The 20478-nt window shown below is 50.4% G+C and overlaps 1 protein-coding gene across 1 annotated transcript; it reads left to right on the top strand.

Annotated features, from left to right (window-relative positions):
* The first annotated feature begins 4462 nt into the window (after positions 1 to 4462).
* On the top strand, positions 4463 to 20355 carry LOC135804606 (solute carrier family 15 member 4-like). The gene is made up of 4 exons (XM_065318510.1): positions 4463 to 5819; positions 17358 to 17604; positions 17998 to 18234; positions 18819 to 20355. Exons 1-4 carry the CDS (start codon positions 4842 to 4844, stop codon positions 19223 to 19225), a joined length of 1869 nt encoding a protein of 622 aa, XP_065174582.1. The 5' UTR covers positions 4463 to 4841; the 3' UTR covers positions 19226 to 20355.
* The last annotated feature ends 123 nt before the right edge of the window (positions 20356 to 20478 follow it).

Genomic DNA, 20478 nt, shown 5'->3' with positions numbered 1-20478 from the left:
ACCGGAATTACTAGCTCTCATTAGGCGACGTAAAACCGTCTACAGAAAGTACCGCTCGTCTGACTGCAGTAGTACAGTTCTACAGAAGGAGTTCAAAGTTTTGCGCAGCAAATGCAATAACCTTTATCGCCAACTCCGAAATGCCCACTTCCGCTCCATCTGTGACGATTACCGGCGAGATCCTAGGCGTCTTTGGAGCACCATCAACTCAGTCACCCGGCGCACAACCCCAAGAACTGAGCCTCTCGTCCAGGCAGATACCTTGAACAGGCATTTCCATAGTATTGTGTCAGATCCGAACCCGGCTTATGTTGTTCCAAGTGGTACCTCAAGACCGTGTGACTTGCACGAGTTTCGCCCTATTTCTGAGGATGAGGTACTTCGGCACCTTCAGAAACTCGACGGTACGAAATCGCGTGGGCCAGATGGTCTCCTCCCGAGCATCCTGAAGGCCGTTGCACCAGTTATCGCCTTCTCCCTCACCCTAATATTTAATACCTCTTTGTGCACTGCTGTGTTCCCGACACAATTCAAGTTGGCTAATGTCACGCCGATATTGAAATCCCGTATGGGCGATCCTACTTGTCCTTCGAACTATCGTCCTGTGTCACTCACGTCGATTCTGGCTAAAACTCTGGAGCGCCTGGTTCTAAATCAGGTATGTGACAGTTTGACCATCGAAAATCACCTCCACGATCACCAATTTGGGTTCCGACCAGCTCGTTCCACGACACAACTGCTCACACTTGCTGTAAATGATTGGAAACTGGCCCAGGACCGCGGAGAGACTACCAGTGTAGCCTTTGTCGACCTCAGCAAGGCGTTTGATCGCGTCCAGCATCAACAGTTACTCGTTGCGCTCCATGGCATGGGTGTTCATGCAAGCGCCCTGCGTTGGTTTGCGTCGTACCTCGCCGGGAGATCTCAGCGTGTCGTCACGCAAGCCAGCCAGTCTTCAAGTCTTGCAGTGTCTCGAGGAGTTCCTCAGGGAAGTATTTTAGGCCCTACCCTTTTTAATGTCTACCTGAGGGACCTTCCCCGGCTTGCGGAGACAGCGGGTTCAAAATTACTGATGTTCGCAGATGACAAGACAGTCTACTCTAGTGATCCGTCGAAGGCGCGTTCCGAAGCCAAGTTGTCATCGGCACTGGAGATACTAAACAACCACCTTGGCTCCCTTGGCATGCAGATAAATACCGACAAAACCGTTGTCATGCAAATCCATCCCAAACGTGCCACAGGGAGTCAGCAACAACAACAAAGGCAACAACTGCAAATCACCTTGGCAAATGTTACGCTAGGGGAAGTGGAAAGCACCAGATGCCTAGGAGCCGTTGCTGACAATAAGCTGTCCTTTGACCAACACATTAACAATGTCGTCCGGAAACCCTCACGGAAGATTGGTGTACTGCGCCGATCTTTCCGCCAGATGAACCTGTTTGCCCGCCGTACTTTCGTTGTCGGTGTTATTCAGCCGGATCTAGAATATGCTCTCCCTGTATACCTTTCGTTTATATCCGCTAAAAATAGAAACAAGCTAGCCTTACTCCACCGGCGCGCTGTACGAGTTGCTTGTGGCGCATCACCCCAAGCTAATATTACGCCACTTCTTCACCACCTCAATGTTTCCTCTTTCCAATATCGATCAGTATTTTTGTTCCTTGTATTCATTTTCCACTGTTACTGTATTAAGCCGGCTGTTTGCTTGCAGTCCCTCTTTCCCATCTGTACGTCTACCCGAACTACTCGCGGCTCAACAACTAGGCCTTGACGGATTATGCTAATATTTTCGTGAAATTATGCTTTTCGCATTGCTGAAAAAATTGCAGAATTATGCTATTTTTATGCTAAAAGTTATCATATTATGCCGCATTATGCTCACATATGCTGCTAATGCATAATGGGTCTGGTCAAAATAACAGAGGAATTTTTTTGTAGAGGGCGTTGTACTGTAGTAGCAAAAGTTCAACGGGGTCAACGCACCGTCCGACCTACCTACGACCATCACTGATTGTAGTGGACTGGACATGTTATCAAGGGAGTCGTAAACCTACAACTTCCTAGTGCATCTACTTGTACTTGTAGAACATGTACAACTGTATGGAATTTGATGCGAACAGGCGGATTATTACAATTTTATGCGATTCGTATGCAATTTGCCTCGAATTATGCGATTATTCGATTTTGGTAGGAATTATGCGAAAAATTATGCTAGCATAATCCGTCAAGGCCTATCAACAACTCATAACATGAGTATCAATCGCTATAGATGTATGTCTGGCTTTCTGTCCTTTTCAAGTAAATCGGCTCTTGATGGTGAGCCAATTAAATAATTGTGAAAAGAAGAAGGACAAAATGTTACGAGTTATGACTAACTGTCCACCAACGTAACCAGATCTTATACAGTCAGCGAGTGCAACAAAATGGCACAAAACTGACAAGGAGTACTGAGACATTCGGCGACCTGACACCTAGCTCCAACACTTCTCCAAGGCGCAAACCAACAACCTTCCAACTTGGAATAGGCCTTGACGGATTATGCTAATATTTTCGTGAAATTATGCTTTTCGCATTGCTGAAAAAATTGCAGAATTATGCTATTTTTATGCTAAAAGTTAGCATATTATGCCGCATTATGCTCACATATGCTGCTAATGCATAATGGTTCTGTGCAAAATAACAGGGGATTTTTTTTGTAGAGGGCGTTGTACTGTAATAGCAAAAGTTCAACGGGGTCAACGCACCGTCCGACCTAGCTACGACCATCACTGATTGTAGTGGACTGGACATGTTACCAAGGAAGTCGTAAACCCACAACTTCCTAGTGCATCTACTTGTACTTGTACTTGTAGAACATGTACAACTGTATGGAATTTGGTGCGAACAGGCGGATTATTCCAATTTTATGCGATTCGTATGCAATTTGCCTCGAATTATGCGATTATTCGATTTTGGTAGGAATTATGCGAAAAATTATGCTAGCATAATCCGTCAAGGCCTAACTTGGAAGGCTCAGGTTCGGAAAGGTCCAAGAGGGGAAGGAAAGCGCAACTCTGACTGTATAAGATCTGGTTACGTTGGTGGACAGTTAGTCATAACTCGTAACATTTTGTCCTTCTTCTTTTCACAAAATCGGCTCTTGTTTGGAATTATTTACCAGACGACCTGAAGTCCTGCACTACTATCGCAGATTTCCGCGTCAAATTGGCTATTAATTTTGGCTAAAAGACAGCTTAACTCTTAATCATTGTTGTGATTTGCTTTCAAGCAATGTGCATAATCAGTAAATTGATGTTGCTGTTTTTGTTTTGTTTTTTGGTTTCCCGTTCTCGGGGCCTTCTATTCGGTACTCTTTGTAGTTGTACTTCTGTACTGTTGAGCTATCCGAATTCAAATAAACACTAAAAAAAATAAAAAGAGCACCTTTGGGAAGGGGCTATATGCTTCAAAGAAAAATCAGCATATTTTGAGGGACGCGAAAAGCACTAAGTGCGAATTAAAAGAGCACCTTTGGGAAAGGGCTATCCACATACCAAACATGCATGAAACATACCGGAAAAAGTACCCAATTCTATTATTTGTCTGCCGAGGCTCTAGGCCTAGGGGGCAACCGTGGTAACTGGGAGTGGTTAGCCAGAAATTGCCCCGTACTAAGCCAATATTGGATTTATCACGACTAACCAAAGCATGTGTTCAGTCCCTAAAAAGGAGTCAAATATACATGTAAGCAGTCAATACAGCCCTAAGGGGTGAAATATGCAGGAATATTTGACTGCTTAGGTATACTCACCGCAAAAATCTATGGGAGTCTGAGGGAGTGATACATTACATGTAAAGATCATAATACTAGTACGGCAGTGCTGGCAACTGAAATCCGACCCCTGAGCGGTGCGCTCACATCGCAAAGACTCAACACGGGATGGTAAAACTACGAAACAGAGACCGCTAGAATGTGAACCCACCGCTCAAAGGGTCGGATTTCAGTTGCCAGCACTGTCCATTATCAGTACAGAACTCATTGTAGTGATATCAACAGGATCCACGCGACTCATGACATGTGTCACGTTAGCGGATGCATGAATCGCACTGCGCTATGCATATAATGCCATTAATGGGGTTCAAAGTGCAGGACCATCGACCAGAATGTCACAACAACCCCTCAAACACGTAACGCAAAGGACACGCACACAGGTTTGGGATATTTATGAAGCACCAACGAGTCACAGTGGTTGTATGTTTGTCCGGGTGAGTAAAGACAAGTAACGCTAGTAAAGGCACAGTGACCAGGTGACATGACCTGTACGGCAGTAGTGCCAGTACAGTCAGCAGTGCCAGCAAGCGGCACTGAGTCTGTAGATAATGATTGTTGTAGGTCTTGATCACTACTACTACTAGTACTAGTACTGGTAGTATGCCAATGCCAGATCGCGCGTGAACATTTTATTGAAGCTGTGAAGCATGGTAAACGAGTAGCTCCGTCACGCGTCCGTGTGCCTACAAATCACTTTCCCGGACGGAAACAAGTCGCTATTTTCCGCTGTGGTCTATGCTCGTATGGTCAAGAGCGACCACCAGTGACTTGTAATCATTTGAAGTTCTTAGTTTTCTTCCGTGATCGCCTAAGGTTTGATAGAACGAATATGTTTCTAATGAGTGCATAACTGTTCAAAGTGCAGCACAAGAGTACGACTCGTATGCTGATTGCTGGATGCACAATCGTGGATTGGCATGGCTAACTGATTCATGACCTTGGGCCGCGTTCTCTGGGCTTCGCTCTGCGGCTACATGTAAGTTAATCAGGTGTAAATACATGTACTAGCACAAAGTATACATCCAGGCTGATGGACGGTGAAGCGGCTCCTCTTTTAAGTCCTAACGTTAGACGGCGCGCGGCAGCACACGGCTCCTCCGTCAGAAGATGCAGTCCAGCATGCAAGTTCCACCAGTCTGACATAGTCCTTGTTGTTATTCTGCTGGAACGCTTAGCAGCCTACAGTGTCACAGGAAACTTGGTGCAGTTTCTGGAGTATAGGAATTTCCTGGACTGGAGTACCACGACTGCCACCACAGCAGCTTTGCTCTGCTCGTGTCTTCCCAAGCTGGGAGCGTTCCTGACGGGATTCATCGCAGACACGCGGGTAGGCCGGTATCGTATGCTGGTGGCCGCTCTGTGCGCGCAGCTGTTTGGAAGCGTTTGTCTGATGACGGCTTCATTTTCTGAGTACTGTTCCGGCGACCATCGGCTGGACGTTCTGCACTCCTTCCTTATCCTGACGGGACTGGTCAGTTTTGGAATAGGCATTGCCATGGCAATGGGCACTGAGATTCCGCTGGGTTTGGATCAGTATGCTGAGCAGAGACAAAGCTACTCCCAGGCATGCAAGTTCTTTCCCAAGCAGTATTTCTGCGCGAATGCCGGCGGTCTTGTGGCGCTCACGGCCGTCTCCATTGTCCAGTACAATTTCTTGTTCGGCGTCGGCTTTGCAATCCCAGTAGTCTTCTATGGCGTCTCGATCATTGTCTTGCTGCGATGTCGCAAGCGTCTCCACGTTGTGACACCCCGCAAGCCCTGCCCGCTGTCGGATGTCTGGCAGATTATGAAACAAGCCAGGCGCGTCAAGAAGACACCCCGCGGAGAGGGGAGCAGAAACTGGCTCTTCGCCAATGACTTCCAGCCGACAGGTTCGTGGGTGATGCGTGCAGTTCAATCTCTCCCTGATGGCCGATACACACGCAACAATGTGGCCTATGTACAGAACTTCCTGGCCGTTGTCTCCGTCATTGTATCGACTATCTTCTACCAGGTTACATTATCCCAGGTAAGTGGATTCAGCTGACAGCTATAGTCACTTTCATTGTTGACGCCTATAGGACCTGTGGTACATCGTAACATCACCCACCTGAAACGTTTTTAACAAACCAACTTGGATCGTGCTTATAATTACAAGTATAAGGGTGGATGCGCACTTGAAGCACTCACTCAAATACATGAGGCCTATGCTCAATAGTGTGTGTCTCAGTGGTCTGAGCCGGACTAACGGGGTGACTAAGGGGCCCATCAATCATCAACATATTATTATATCGCTGGCATGGGCCTCCTGTATCATTTACCCGCCCTTGTTCTTACGAACCTGGTGGAAAACAGGAACCAAATAACAGGATTCCCCGGGTACTAGTTTGTGTGTGTGTGGGGGGGGGGGGGGGTGCGTGTGTGTGTATGTGGGGCGATCAGGAGACCATCACCTGTAAGCTTCGGCATCGTCGGCTAGAGTGGCTAGGTCACCTGGCGCGCATGGATGACACCCGCACGCCGAAGTGCCTTTTGTTTGGCCAGCTCCCACCTGTCAGACATGCCCATGGACCAAGGAAACGGTGGAAGGACTGCGTGTCGGTCGATCTTCGCCATAACCTAATTGTGAACTGGTACCAGACCGCTAACACATCTCGCATGGAATGGCGATGTAGATACCAAGACCACAATAAGGAACTGGCTGCAGCAGCCCCCGTTGAGTGCCCCATCTGTGGAAAGGTCTGCTCTAGACCAAGCGACCTTAAGCGCCACAAGTGCACAGCGGAGCGTCGCAAGCCAGTCCAACAGCAGCGTGGTGCATGTTAATGCACAGATTGTGGGAAATGGTATCGTAGCAGGGGTGGACTCACTGTGCACAGGTGTCAGCCTACCTCAATCGCTAGCCAGCCCGCTCCCGCTCCTTGTAGACCTCGCCAGAACCGCCCAACAACGGATGAACGTGCCAAGTTTCCACTACTGTGTCAGCACTGCTCTCGGAGATTTCGGCAGTCCAGGGACCTGACCCGGCACCGGCGTGTTTGCTCCTCTCCCTCCTCCCGCAATGGGACCACGTAACCTTTACGGCAGTGGGTCAACAGGACAGGACAGGTGTGTGTGTGTGTGTGCGTGTGCGCGCGCGTGTGTGTGTGTGTGTGTGGAGCGTGTGGGTTACAGTGGGAACTGTGTCCTACTACCATGCATGAGGAAGTCTCGAAGTCTGAAGAAAATGTTGAACGCAGTGCTGCCAACCAGCTGGGTCTGCTTTACATACCGTAACTTCTGATTTTCCGTATTTTGCAGCGTTTTTGAGTACTAGTGCCAATGTACTGCCGTGTACATCGCTTGTGTTGTGTTTTTTTTACATTCACCTGCTTGTCGGTGGCTGGATTTGCTAGTGGAAAACATGTGGGACTTGTACCACGGCATGCTATTTTGTGCTACATGTAGTCAAAGCATGGCATGCACTCACTTTTGGCGCGGGGACATTCATAGCTCAGCTTGCGCTTGCCATGCTTCTACATTAGGGGTGAAACAAAGCTTTCAAAGCTTTGCAAGGTCTTCATTAGAATTTTCAGCGAACCTTCGCTAGAACTCAAAGGAAGGTCAAAATTTCGAAATCGTGCACATGCACAGTTCAGACCGGTAGCGCACGTACGTCGGACGGGTATTCACCAGTTCACATGCTGCACTTGCCCACTTCACTGTACGCCAGGATTGGCTGCACTCCACACAACATGTTACATTATTTTGTACTTGTCGGAACGCCGGGAGTCACATGCTCACATCATGTGTGTACTTCCTCGCGTGCATACGTTCATCTGCGCTTCTAGCCTGCGATGAAGACTGCGTGCACTGACTTCACTTCTGTCAACCGTTTGAAAGTTTGAACCTCAACCGTCGCCGGTTTCAGTGATATTATGAGTTCAACGATAGCAGAAGCAGCCGATCATAATAATTATTATGTTCTTAGAATGGTGGTGTGAAGGGCCTAGGGGAGGACACACCAACAACCCACTCTTGTCCGGCTAACCGACAACTAACCCTGAAGGGCTGTCATCCTTGTTATTTTATCTTGGTGTGTAAAGTTGTACAATATGTGAGTACTAGAAAAGGTACCGGTAGTACGGGAAGTAGTACGCAGCATGCTATTCTAATGTCATATATGGACAGGTGTAAATATGAGGATGTGAAGGTTATAGTTACTGTATATGTATATGTATAGGGATATTTAATGGCACCAAATGATATAGTTCCAATATCATCACACCATTCCCCTTCTCCGGTCACAGATACCATCTGTGACATTGACTAAACGAGAAACAATAGATATAGGATGTAACGGCACTAAAGGATATAAAGGTACAATATCATCACACCATTCCCCTTCTCCGGTCCGAGATACCATCTGGGACAATGACTAAATGAAGAGAGAAACAATAGATGAAGAAGCTAGGAGCAACACAGCAGGAGAAGAAAGTCACATCTGGCGGGACAATGCATCGGCGTTGCCATTGAGAGCGCCAGGCCGGTGCACAACGGTGAAAGCGAACGGCTGCAGAGCAATGGCCCATCGGGCCACCCGAGCATTGCCACTATGATGCTGAGCGATCCATTGAAGAGGGCGGTGGTCGGTAATCAAGGTGAAGCGTCTGCCGAGGAGATACGGAGCGAATTTGAGAATGGCCCACTTGAGGGCGAGACACTCCTTCTCGATGGTGGCATAACGGCGTTCACGGTCGAGGAGCTTGCGACTGGCATATGCTACGGGGTGTTCGGTGCCCTGGGCATCACGCTGGGTCAGGACAGCGCCCAAACCAACATCGGACGCGTCCGTGTGCAGGTAGAACTCCGCAGCAAAGTTCGGCGCAACAATGACCGGGTCGGAGACAAGGAGGCCTTTCAATTGAACGAAGGCCTGTGCAACTGAGGTCGTCCAGTGGAGGGTGTTGGGGTGGCCCTTCGACGTCATGGCTACCAAGGGCTCCGCGATGGTTGAAAAGTGAGGAATGAGGCGACGATAGTAGCCGCACAACCCCAGGAAGGAACGCAGGGCCTTCTTGGTCGTGGGCTGTCGCCAATCGTCGATGGCTTGCAACTTGCCAGGGTCCGCACGCACCCGACCATGACCAATCACATGGCCAAGGAAGGGAGTTTCGACCATACCCAATAAACACTTCTTCGGCTTCACAGTGAGCCCAGCGTCGTGAAGGCGACCAAGAACGTGGCGGAGCTGGACAAGATGGTCCTCAAAAGTCGGACTGAAGATGACGACATCGTCCAAATACGCCAGGACAAACGGGAGACCAGCCAAGACGGTATCCATGCAACGCTGAAATGTTGCAGGCGCTCCATGGAGCCCGAATGGCATCATAGTGAACTCGTACAGGCCAAACGGTGTGGTGAAGGCCGTCTTGGCACACGCATCCTCTGCCAGAGGGATCTGCCAATACCCCCTGGACAGGTCAAGGGTGGAGAGAAACTGGGCAGACCCGACAGAGTCGAGGATCTCGTCCACCCGCGGCATCGGGTAACAGTCGAACTGGGCCACCTGATTAAGGGCACGGTAGTCGACACAGAAGCGGATCGAGGCGTCCTTCTTCGGCACAAGCACAACGGGTGAAGACCACGGACTGCGGGATGCGCGTATGACGCCCATGTCCAGCATTTCGTCGACGGCATCGCGGACAACAGAATGGTGCGCAGCGGCAAGACGATATGGCCGGGAGCGAATGGGTGTGGCGTCGCCAGTGTGGATGGAGTGAGCCACCACGGTCGTCTGGCCAGGCTGGGGTGAGAGGGTATCCTCAAACTCCGATAGCAGCATGTCGAGCTGTTGCCGCTGGTCCGGCGAAAGGTCGGGGTTAATGGTAGGACGGCCACCATCAACGTGTAGAGGGGAGCAGTCGTCAAGCAGCAGCTCCGTGTCTGGGTCGTCCTCCGCCATAGGAACGGTGAAGGCCGCGAGCTGGGGCCGGCGAAACCGCCGCAGGAGGTTGATGTGGAAAACCCGATATCGCTTCGTGCGGTGGGGTCCCATGTCAATCTCATAATTGACCTTGTCGACCTTACGCCGAATAGGGTAAGGGCCTTGCCACACGGCTTCCATTTTGCGAGCCGAAGCCGGAAGCAAGAGCAGTACCTCGTCTCCCGGAGCAAATGTGCGTTCCCGACTCTGGCGGTCATAGTAGGCCTTCTGCCGTTGCTGCGCGGTGGCAAGGTGGGAGCCAGCCTCAGTCGATATGCGTTCAAGCCGGTCCCGCATGGTGAGGACGAACTGGGCAGTAGTGGTCCGGAGCTCCTCCGTTGGCTGAGCCCAAGCATCGCGCACGAGATCCAGCGGGCCGCGGACATGGCGGCCGTACAGAAGCTCAAATGGTGAGAAACCAGTGCTGGCTTGAGGCACCTCTCGATACGCAAATAAAGCATATGGGAGCACCTCGTCCCAACTTCGTGGCGCATCAGCAGCAAACCGACGAAGCATACCCTTGAGGGTACCATTGAACCGTTCGACGAGGCCATTGGTCTGTTGATGGTACGGAGTGGATGTGGTAAGCTGGATACGGAGTAAAGCAGCAACTTGTCGGAGGACGTCCGACGTAAAGTTGGAGCCTTGGTCGGAGAGGATTTTGTCTGGCAGTCCTACTCTGGAAAAGATGGATATCAACGCATCAGCCACGGTAGTCGACTCAATATTGGAAAGAGCGACTGCCTCCGGATAGCGGGTTGCATAATCCACCAAGGTGAGGATGTACTTCTTGCCGGACTGCGTACGCTGCAATGGGCCGATAATGTCAATAGCTACCACCCGGAAGGGCTCGCCAATAACAGGAAGAGGAATAAGTGGTGCCCGATCATGACGCAGAACACGGGCGGTGCGCTGACATGGTTCACAGGCGGAACAATACTGTGCGACATCTTGAAGAATCGTCGGCCACCAGAAACGGAGAAGAATCCTCTGGGATGTCTTCGCCTGTCCCATGTGGCCAGCCATGGGGACGGTGTGGCCGAGGTGCAGAATGGTGGATCTCCGTTCCGTGGGCAGAACCAACTGAAGGCGGTAGTAGGGGCTGGTGGTGTCCATCCCCGCTTCACCATCCGGGGAGTATTCCCGGTAGAGGAGGCCCTGGCGAACACAGAAGGTACTGCCATTGACGGGCGTCTTGTGTCGGCCAGTAGCATAGTCCCAACATGGGCTAAGAGATGGGTCACGCCGTTGCTCGTCGGCGAAACGGGTGGCATCTGGCAAATCGGGTGCAGAGATAGGTGGCGGTGTCACCTCTGGTGTGCTAGATAGGTCCGCCGGCGGTGCACGCAAAGAAGCTGCATTCGAGGCCAACTCCTCAAACAGTTCATCCTCGAACGGGAAGATGTCGTGCAAACCAGCAGCACCAGTCGACTCAGGTGAAGCCTTGGCCTGTGCACGCGTAGAGACCAAGACGTCCGTGGCGGCTGGCTGACACAGCCGGACCAACTCATGTATGTGGGGCACATCACGGCCAAGCAACACGTGACGGGGCAGGTGCTCGGACACTGCTGCCTTGACATAGTACACCATGCCGTCGATGGTGATGGTCAGATCGGCCATGGGGTAACTGGCCACATCACCGTGGGCACAACGAATGGAGGTAGTCTCACCAGACAAATCTTGGTCCCGGACCAAGGTCCTGTGTACCATGGTGCGGCCACACGCGGTATCAACAACGATGCTCGGGACGTGGGTACCATTCACGTACCCAGCGACGGTGTACTCCGGTGCTGGTCCCATGGCGGCGCTGGGATTAGCGGGGGGCAACCGACCAGAGTCTACAGGTGGAGGGGGTGAGCAGAAATATGCTTCACCCAGCAGATCATCCTCATCCGGCAGCAAATGAACTGTACCAGCATCTTGGACTTCCTGATCTGGGCTGGAAAACAGAGCGGTGCGAGTGTGATTCGGACACTTAATAGCAATATGTCCCAGCTCACGACAATTATAGCAACGCGGCTGCGACATGGGGCGTCTCGGTGGTGGTGTGGGACGGTCAGGACGAGAAGTCACTGGGCGGTCAGATGACAAGTGGGTCTGACTGGGGTTAGCTGGGGAAGATACTGGCCGGTCCCGCGCTGAGCCTGAGGTTGGTGCAGCCCAGCGAACTCGAGCAAGGTTGGATGACTCGGACGTCCGGTCTCGGGGTGACGCAAATGACCCCTGCACCTGGGCACGTGCGTCAGTGTTCGGCAATGGTGCCCGTCGCTTAGAACAATCCCTGGCCATGTGGCCACGCTGCTGGCAAATGTGGCAGACAAGAGACTGTTCCCTGCCGCTGCTGAGACGACCACTGCTGGGCTCCTGTACGCGATCCCGTGCGTCAAGATAGTCCTGCGCTAGCGAAGCAGCCTGGTCGAGGGACGACGGTTTGCGTTCCCGCAGCCAAGTGCGTAAACCAAAAGGAAGCGCAGACAAGAACTGTTCCAGTAGGATCAACTCACATATGGCTTCGCGCGAGGATGCGGGGCTTAGCCAACGACTGCCAGTGTCACGGACACGGACGGCGAAGTCAATCATGGACTCCGAGCTCTGCAGCGTAGTGCCCCGAAATTTACGGCGGCTCGTTTCGGGGGTAACGGCATAGCGATGGAGAATGGCCTCCTTCACGCGGTCGTAGCTGTCAGCCTCAGTGGAGGCAAGTTCCGTGTATGCCAACAAGGCCTTGTCAGTCAGCTGGGGGCTTAGCAAATAGACCCAATCGTCCGGAGGAACTCTGTACGCCCGCATGGATCGTTCGAAACTGGTGAGGAATGCCTCAACATCGTCCCCAGGGCGCAGTTTAGCCAGTGGCACCTTCTGAGAGAATCGCCGTGTGGCCTGAGTGAGTTGCACTTGCGCCATTTGCGTGACCAACTGCGTGAGCATCGACAGCTGGGACGGCGAGTCGACATCGACATCGACATCGACATCGGTGGCGGAACGCTGTTCGTGTTCAGCCTCAGCCTCAGGCTCAGGCTCAGGGTTCTCAGCAGCAGGATCGATGTGCACGTGCGGGGCATGCGGACCTGCGGGTGTACGTGTACGTGTACGACTAGTGCTGGCCTGCGCCTGATCACTCAGTTCGTGCGTACTACTACTAGTACTAGGCCTAGGGTCTCCATACACGGGATCCTCACCAAAAGCGACATGTACGGGCTGACGGTGGACGTGGACCGCTTTTGGCTCCGGAGTAGAGCATGCAACCTTAGTATGGCTATGTGTACGCCCAGTACGAGTACGACGGCTAGCGGCAGCCAGTGCAGGTGCGTCATGCGTATGGTAAGTACTAGTAGTAGTAGTAGTAGGAGCAGAACCCTGATTGGCCTGAAACTGCGACTGGTTCATTGCAAAGGACTTGTTGTAAAATGATGTGTTGTTTTCCTGTGTGATGGCATTCCCCAAACTGTCTCGTCTAGTCGCGTGCATGTGTGATATGAGCATGCGCGATTTTGTAGTCGAGAGTCCTTTTGTCAGTCTTCTGGTTCGTCCCTTGGAGTGTTGTCTCCATTTCCGTAATGTCAATAATAATTATGTAAACCAAACTAGTCTTGTCCTTTGTGTCCTGCGTCCCGGGGAACGGAATGGCTGTGATTCCGTTACAACGTGGTGCCGAAACCCGGGACGCAGAGGATGAGTAAGTTTGTCATGAGTCTGTTCGTCGTCGTCAACAAATAATAGTAAGCGTGGGGATGGAGGTGATCAGGAGAGATGAGGAGCTGGTGGAAGCGGAAGACGACGCGGAGAGGAGGCAGAGAAGGTGGTGGACCGGCAGAAGCTGGGGACTGGAGCCTGGGACGGCAGGTACCGCATGGAGCGTGTGGCCGTGGCTCGCCAGAGGCCAGTGGATGAGTCTGGCATCACCGACTGTGTGTCGTCCTTTGTTGTTCGTCTTGTTGTTGTTTTGCTCGCTGTGTTGTCTGATCGTGTTTCTCTCGCTGATCAGTTGGTTGCTGTGTTGTTGAGTTTGGTTGTCGGTATGTTGCTCTTCTCGTCGTTCTGTTCTGCATTAATTTGCGTTGTAGATTTATTTTGCTGCGCGCATGTTGTTATTTGTTGGAGCTTTGGCTCTCGTGTTTCGGTTGGCCTTGTGTGCCTGAGCTTAGAGCGTCGGCTCTTGTGTTTTTTGGTTTGGCCCTGTGGCGCGGCTTGGTTGAGAGCGTCGGCTCTTGTGTCTTTGTTTTGCCCTGTGTCGTGGCCCAGTTTTGTTGTGCTACAATGTAAGCTTTTGGTTGGTTTTGGTTTTTCTGTTTTGCTGTGGTTCCTTTTGCTGTTTGTGCATGTGGAACGTGGTGTCGGTTTATTATTTTGTGGAATGTCATCAAGGGGGCAGGTGTTGTAAAATGATGTGTTGTTTTCCTGTGTGATGGCATTCCCCAAACTGTCTCGTCTAGTCGCGTGCATGTGTGATATGAGCATGCGCGATTTTGTAGTCGAGAGTCCTTTTGTCAGTCTTCTGGTTCGTCCCTTGGAGTGTTGTCTCCATTTCCGTAATGTCAATAATAATTATGTAAACCAAACTAGTCTTGTCCTTTGTGTCCTGCGTCCCGGGGAACGGAATGGCTGTGATTCCGTTACAGACTGCTCACTGTTGTAATCTAATTTGTTGCTCACAATACTTTTGCCGAAATAAGGATTATCACTTACTTTCGGCAAGCGAGGTTTCGGAGACGGTGCGGGACGAAACAAATCCATGGGTGGAGAAGGGAGCGTCGACCTGGTAGCAGCATCAGGTAAGCCAGTGAGCTCGTCATCATCCGGGGCCACCTCCTCGAACTCAGTGTCGATCTCCCGATCCATCCGCGCACTGCTGTGCGATACGGAGAGGATCCGCCGCACAAGATCAGAGCGTGCACCACCGGTGGGGAGATGCAGCCCCCGGCAGATGTCCCTCAACTGCTCGTGGCGAGCAAACGCCAACGACTCGAGATCCATGGCTAGCTCACTTGCGGCCCCACGAACTCGAAAAAACGAAAAACTAGAAATAAAATTACGCAAACTTTCAGCAACGACGGAGGTACGCAGTACTGACACACAGTGACTGGACCACTTCTGACACCATGTGAAGGGCCTAGGGGAGGACACACCAACAACCCACTCTTGTCCGGCTAACCGACAACTAACCCTGAAGGGCTGTCATCCTTGTTATTTTATCTTGGTGTGTAAAGTTGTACAATATGTGAGTACTAGAAAAGGTACCGGTAGTACGGGAAGTAGTACGCAGCATGCTATTCTAATGTCATATATGGACAGGTGTAAATATGAGGATGTGAAGGTTATAGTTACTGTATATGTATATGTATAGGGATATTTAATGGCACCAAATGATATAGTTCCAATATCATCACAGGTGGTCCTTGATTTTCCTAGAAAATTAAGACCACAACATAGCAATCATGTCGCGTTTGTTGATTTGTGTGGGTTGATGTACGGAAAAATAGTTTGTGGGATTTTGTCGATGTAAAGAATCATTCGGAAGCTTCGTTTGTTAACGAAAAGAACTTTCTTTGGGGAATTTGAGACGTTCGTTTCACCCCTATTCTACATACTTCAGTGCATATCACACTGTTGTGAATTCCAGCAGAAATCCAAGAGAGCTCGATACCGGGAAGGTAGAGCCGTGACACACTAGTCAGAACAACAGATGGCTTGATCAGTCACAACTTAAAGTTTCATGCCATCTCAGGCACTCATCAGGTGATATGAACATCAACATCCATACTACGGAACATCCCTGATATGATCGCTCGACGTGTCTCAAGCATATCTGCCGACAGCGGTGTATTCGCTGATGCTGCCCCTACATATCGCAATGCATTAACGGCCAGCGGATTACCTGCCAACATCAAGTATATTGACCCAACGCCACCTGCTGCAATGAACGGCAGCAAGCAAAAAAGAAAAAGGAAACCGAATGTGGTGTGGTTTAACCCGCCATACTCCAAGAATGTCTGGACCAACATCGCCGGCACCTTCCTGCGGCTGATCGACAAGCATTTTCCTAAGGGGTCCAAAGTGAACAAAATCTTCAACCGCTTCAACGTGAAGGTGAGCTACTCCTGTTTACCGAATATGGCCCACATTTTCAGTGGCCACAATAAGCGTCAATTGTGCGTCCAGGAACCGGACAAGCCGTGCAACTGCCGTCGCAAGGACCAGTGCCCTCTCAACAGAGCGTGCCAAGCAACCAACATAGTCGTCTACGCGGCGGAGGTGTCGAGTGATGGCCACAGCGATGGGCCCAAGACCTACATTGGCAGTACGGAGCCTCCATTCAAGCTTCGATACGGGAATCACAAGACATCCACCAAGCTTCCTGGATACCGCAAATCTACGGGCCTCTCAAAGCATGTGTGGGAATTGAAAGATAATGGCAAGACGCACGACATCAAGTGGCGAGTGGTTCAGAAGGCCAAGGCCTACAGCAACATAACGAAAAGATGCAGCCTGTGCCTCGAGGAGAAGGCGAGCATAATCACTGCCGACAGGAGATCGAGCCTCAACAGGCGGTCGGAGTTGATATCTAAATGTCGACATCAAAATAAATTCATGCTATCAACACCAATAACATGATCTTCTCGGCACCCTGCTTCCAGGCAGTAGGGCCAGTTGATAGCCCTCTGCCGCCTTGTCACCATCATCATCTTTGCACCGCGCATCTCGCTAGCTGTGCCAGCTCAGTTGTACCGTTTTATCACCTTTATCACCTTTCTTAGTACAGCGATCCTTACTGGCTATGGCACTGAATCGGATATGAGTTGATAGCGCCCCTGGCGCTTTCTGTTATCCTTGTCCCGCCATGCTGGGCTTTAAATAGTGGGTTATTTTTCTTGATGTTCATATCACCTGATGAGTGCCTGAGATGGCATGACACTTTTAGTTGTGACTGATCAAGCCATCTGTTGTTCTGACTAGTACTTCAGTACATATCATATACTTCGAAGTAATTATATCTGTAGCTGATCAGTCCTCTTCTTCAGTTTCACGTGCCATCTTGCTCAAACTCCGTACTGCGGACGGAGGAGTGATTTTCCGTACAAATACGGAAAAATAGGGAAGGTTGGCAGCAGCACTGTGAACGGTCTCTCACTCTGCTCAGTGGATGACGACACACCATAGCTAGGTGGTTAGAGCCCCGATGGCCCATAGCGAAGGTCCCTGGTTTGTCCTGGTGATGACAGTCATTTGCTTCTCCAGACTTTTCCCTTTCCATTCCCTCAAACTAAGGAAATAATTTGTCAAAAGAAGATACTGTAGTATTATCATAGAAACATCACAATACAATGTACAACAATCGATACTCAGAGGCAATATTTTAGAGGTAGAAAGGAGAAGGGACACGTAGATATGAGTTAATCTTGTAAAACTGAAGTCCCACTGTAGCCGCTCATGCACCTTACCGTAATTCAGCGGCTATTATGGGTAGTGGTGGGGATGCTACCGGTAACTGTTCTTGAGAAACGCTTTCCAACTTCTTCAATATCTGTGTGTACTTCGAAGTACCATGCATGTCTTGTGCTTGTCTTGTGTGCACATGTCCACGTAAATGCGCCACTCCTGAAGGATATGACCACATACACCACGCAGGGAAACCTAATGAGCCTTCCTGTCCGCCATGAGGATGCACCAGTGTTTCGCAATGACAACTTCTGCAGCCTGCAATGGCGCCAGGATGGCAATGAGGACTCCGCGCCCAGGACCATCTTTATCCCAGCATCGGTCTTCACAGCCGTCAATCCTCTCACCATTCTGTTGACCATTCCACTCATGCAATATCTTGTTTATCCGATCTGGAAGCGATTGTCCCAAGGTTGGTCATGAGCGGCATACGTATAAAATCATACTCGGGTGTTGATGCATGCACTGAACTGGAAGTGGCCAAGAAACGTGTGCCAATAGGCAATGTAGGACGTGTTCCAATAGGCAATGTTGGACGTGTGCCAATAGGCAATGTAGGATGTGTGCCAATAGGCAATGTAGGCTTCTTGCACTGCATGGATATCCTGGATGCAACGTTGTACTGAAATGGGCATGGCCACGCATGCACTTCAAGTTGTGGTTACTGCTGTATTTCATGATTGTCTATCACATTCTTTCGTTTCTCCACATTATTTCCACATTTTTTTACAAGAAAGCCGTTACACATGTCGTTTCAGCTCGTCCTGCAATTTTGAAACTGCTGTCGTGTGTTTGCTTGCCTCAGGTGTGCCTATCAGTCAGCTGAAGTGGATTGGTGTCGGAATGATGTTCGCTGTCTTATCGGTTGCCATGGCCTATATAGTGGAGGTGAAGCGGCGGCAAGACGACAATTGGGACTTCAAGAACTTCACCACCACGTCTTCGCCCGACCGGACTCTGCCGATCTCTCGCTTATCGATTTTCTACCAAATACCGCAGTACTTGTTTTCAGGGATTGCAGAGGTCCTCGTTGTAGTCTCAGGTGAGTACAACTGACGCCCATATCGATTCTCTCGTGCAGATGTAGGCCCTGACGGGTTGTGTGTGTGTGTGTGTGTGTGTGTGTGTGTGTGTGTGTGTGTGTGTGTGTGTGTGTGTTTGTGTGTGTGTGTGTGTGGAGGGGGGGGGGTTCTAGGTTGTTCCCAGCGAGAAAAGGTCGCTGGCCCCTGGACAGAAATGCGGATAGTATCAGCCCCAATCATTGCATTCTGTGCAGTGTTCACTCACACACTACAGAGTGATGCACAGCTTGCATGAAAGCATGCCTGATGCAGATCAGATCTTTCACTTGAGCACACGTCTGCATGGGAAACTGAAAAGCAAGATCAAAACAAAACTGGTTACAGTTTGATTCATGAGCAAGCTGATGGAAAACATTGAGGGCAAAAGTCCTGTAGGAATTTGCTGTGTGTTGTGCTGGCCTTGCTTGCCAGTCTTGTGCACTAGTAGAAGAAAGTTACCATGGTTACATGTCAAACACGGTGACATGTTGCATGAATATGTCTGCGGCACTAATATTGTTTATACGGTGTTTATACGGTGTTTATGTATGTTCTGTTAATACAGTGCTTGACTTTGCCTACCTACACGCGCCGCCGAGCTTGAAGGGCACCTGCGTAGGTCTGGTTTACTCCACCATGGGCCTATCCTCCTTGCTCAGCGTTGCCTTCCTGGTCTTCGTCAAGCTAACAGACTCGAGTCTCTACTACAGAGCTTTCACACCGACCACAACAGACCCTGATGTGGTGCGTGGACACGTTCACAAGTTCTATGTCATCCTCCTTGGTACGGTGGGCTTTGGTCTGTTCGTCTTTGCCCTGATGGCTCAGAACTTTGGCATTATACCAGCCAGGGCTGGCATCGAGGACATGGTCCCAGTGCGGAATGACCCACGACCGTGTGAACACGGTCACCAGCAGCAGAACACGGGAAGTGAAACTCGGAGCAATGTGAAGACGTCGAATCACAGGTGACATCTACAGACCGAAGAAATTCCGTGCAGTACAATGTGTTCTGCTACACGTGAATGCTATGATGTGCGGCCTGCAAGGGATTCCCGCCGGGGGATTCCCCCGTGCTAACTTTGGTGCCGCTCACTGTCTCCCGTGCCTACACCGACAGCAGTCCCATGATAAACATGGCCAATGGCTAGATTGAAATGCGGACACATTACTACTGTAGTGCAGTTGAGAGTAGGACCGTGACTCGGGCATGGCCTGTTGCCGTTCTACGCTTGACCGTCTTCTCCACGAAATCCAGGCGCTGTGAATCAGTTGGCGCTGGTTGGTACTGCGCAGACCCGGCCCTGCAACTTGAACCTGAGACAGGATCCCTGTTAGTTGCACTCTGCATTGGTGCAGACCACTAATGTTCGACTTGTGACACCAGATTTCGTTGAGCATGGTTGCAGAGAGTCAATAGGTCCATTCTTAGCTCTGCGGCTCATATCCCGGGGATCTCATGCCACTGTTCTAGTACACATGGATTTGATTCAATGTTGAAATTATGCTCCTCCTAACCAGATGCAGACCTGTACATGTATATGTATAGACAGGTAGAGAGACCGGGACAATAGAATTCCAAGCCGGTCTACTTGGATAAGGGATGTAGACTTTCTTTTCAGTCTCTAAGAATCAACCAATGCATCCGAGAATATGATACAGTTTGAGTAGTCACGCGGCTTCAACGAAGTAACCGTTACAGTATGCTATACAGCTGAAGGCAGCAGCAGTACACTCATGTTTCAGGTACAAGACTTGTCTTCTTTGCCTACTGAGCTTCAGCTTCAGCACTCAAGTGATTGGGTCGCCGGGTCAGGAGGTGTATTTGGGGTTCGGATCCGAGGCTTTGCAAGCTTGAATCCTGCTACTGAGAGCCCATTGGAACATTACTGTTACTCTGATCTTCTGGCCAGTCAGTTGTGCATGGAGGAACATTACTAGGCACTCTGCCCGCATGATTGTACTGCTAACATGTTATGTAGTGATAATTACTATTCTGCCATAGTGTGGCTTTTACACACTGTATTGATATTGCGTGGGGAACCAGAAGAGGTCCAGTCAACTCCTCTGGCAAACCCACGTATTGATCTAGCGGCCTCGGAGCTTCATCATGTGGATTAGTGAGTGGGGACGGGGCGGAGGTGGAGGTGGTGCTGGTGGTGATAGTGGTGAGCTCAAATCAGGGACCACTCATCCTCATCAACAATTATAACTTAAACGCACAG

The sequence above is a fragment of the Sycon ciliatum genome, chromosome 1 (assembly GCF_964019385.1).
Source record: "Sycon ciliatum chromosome 1, ocSycCili1.1, whole genome shotgun sequence".
Taxonomy (NCBI): domain Eukaryota; kingdom Metazoa; phylum Porifera; class Calcarea; order Leucosolenida; family Sycettidae; genus Sycon; species Sycon ciliatum.
The sequence above is the reverse complement of the archived record's forward strand: the minus strand, read 5'-3'. Positions and strand labels throughout refer to the sequence as shown.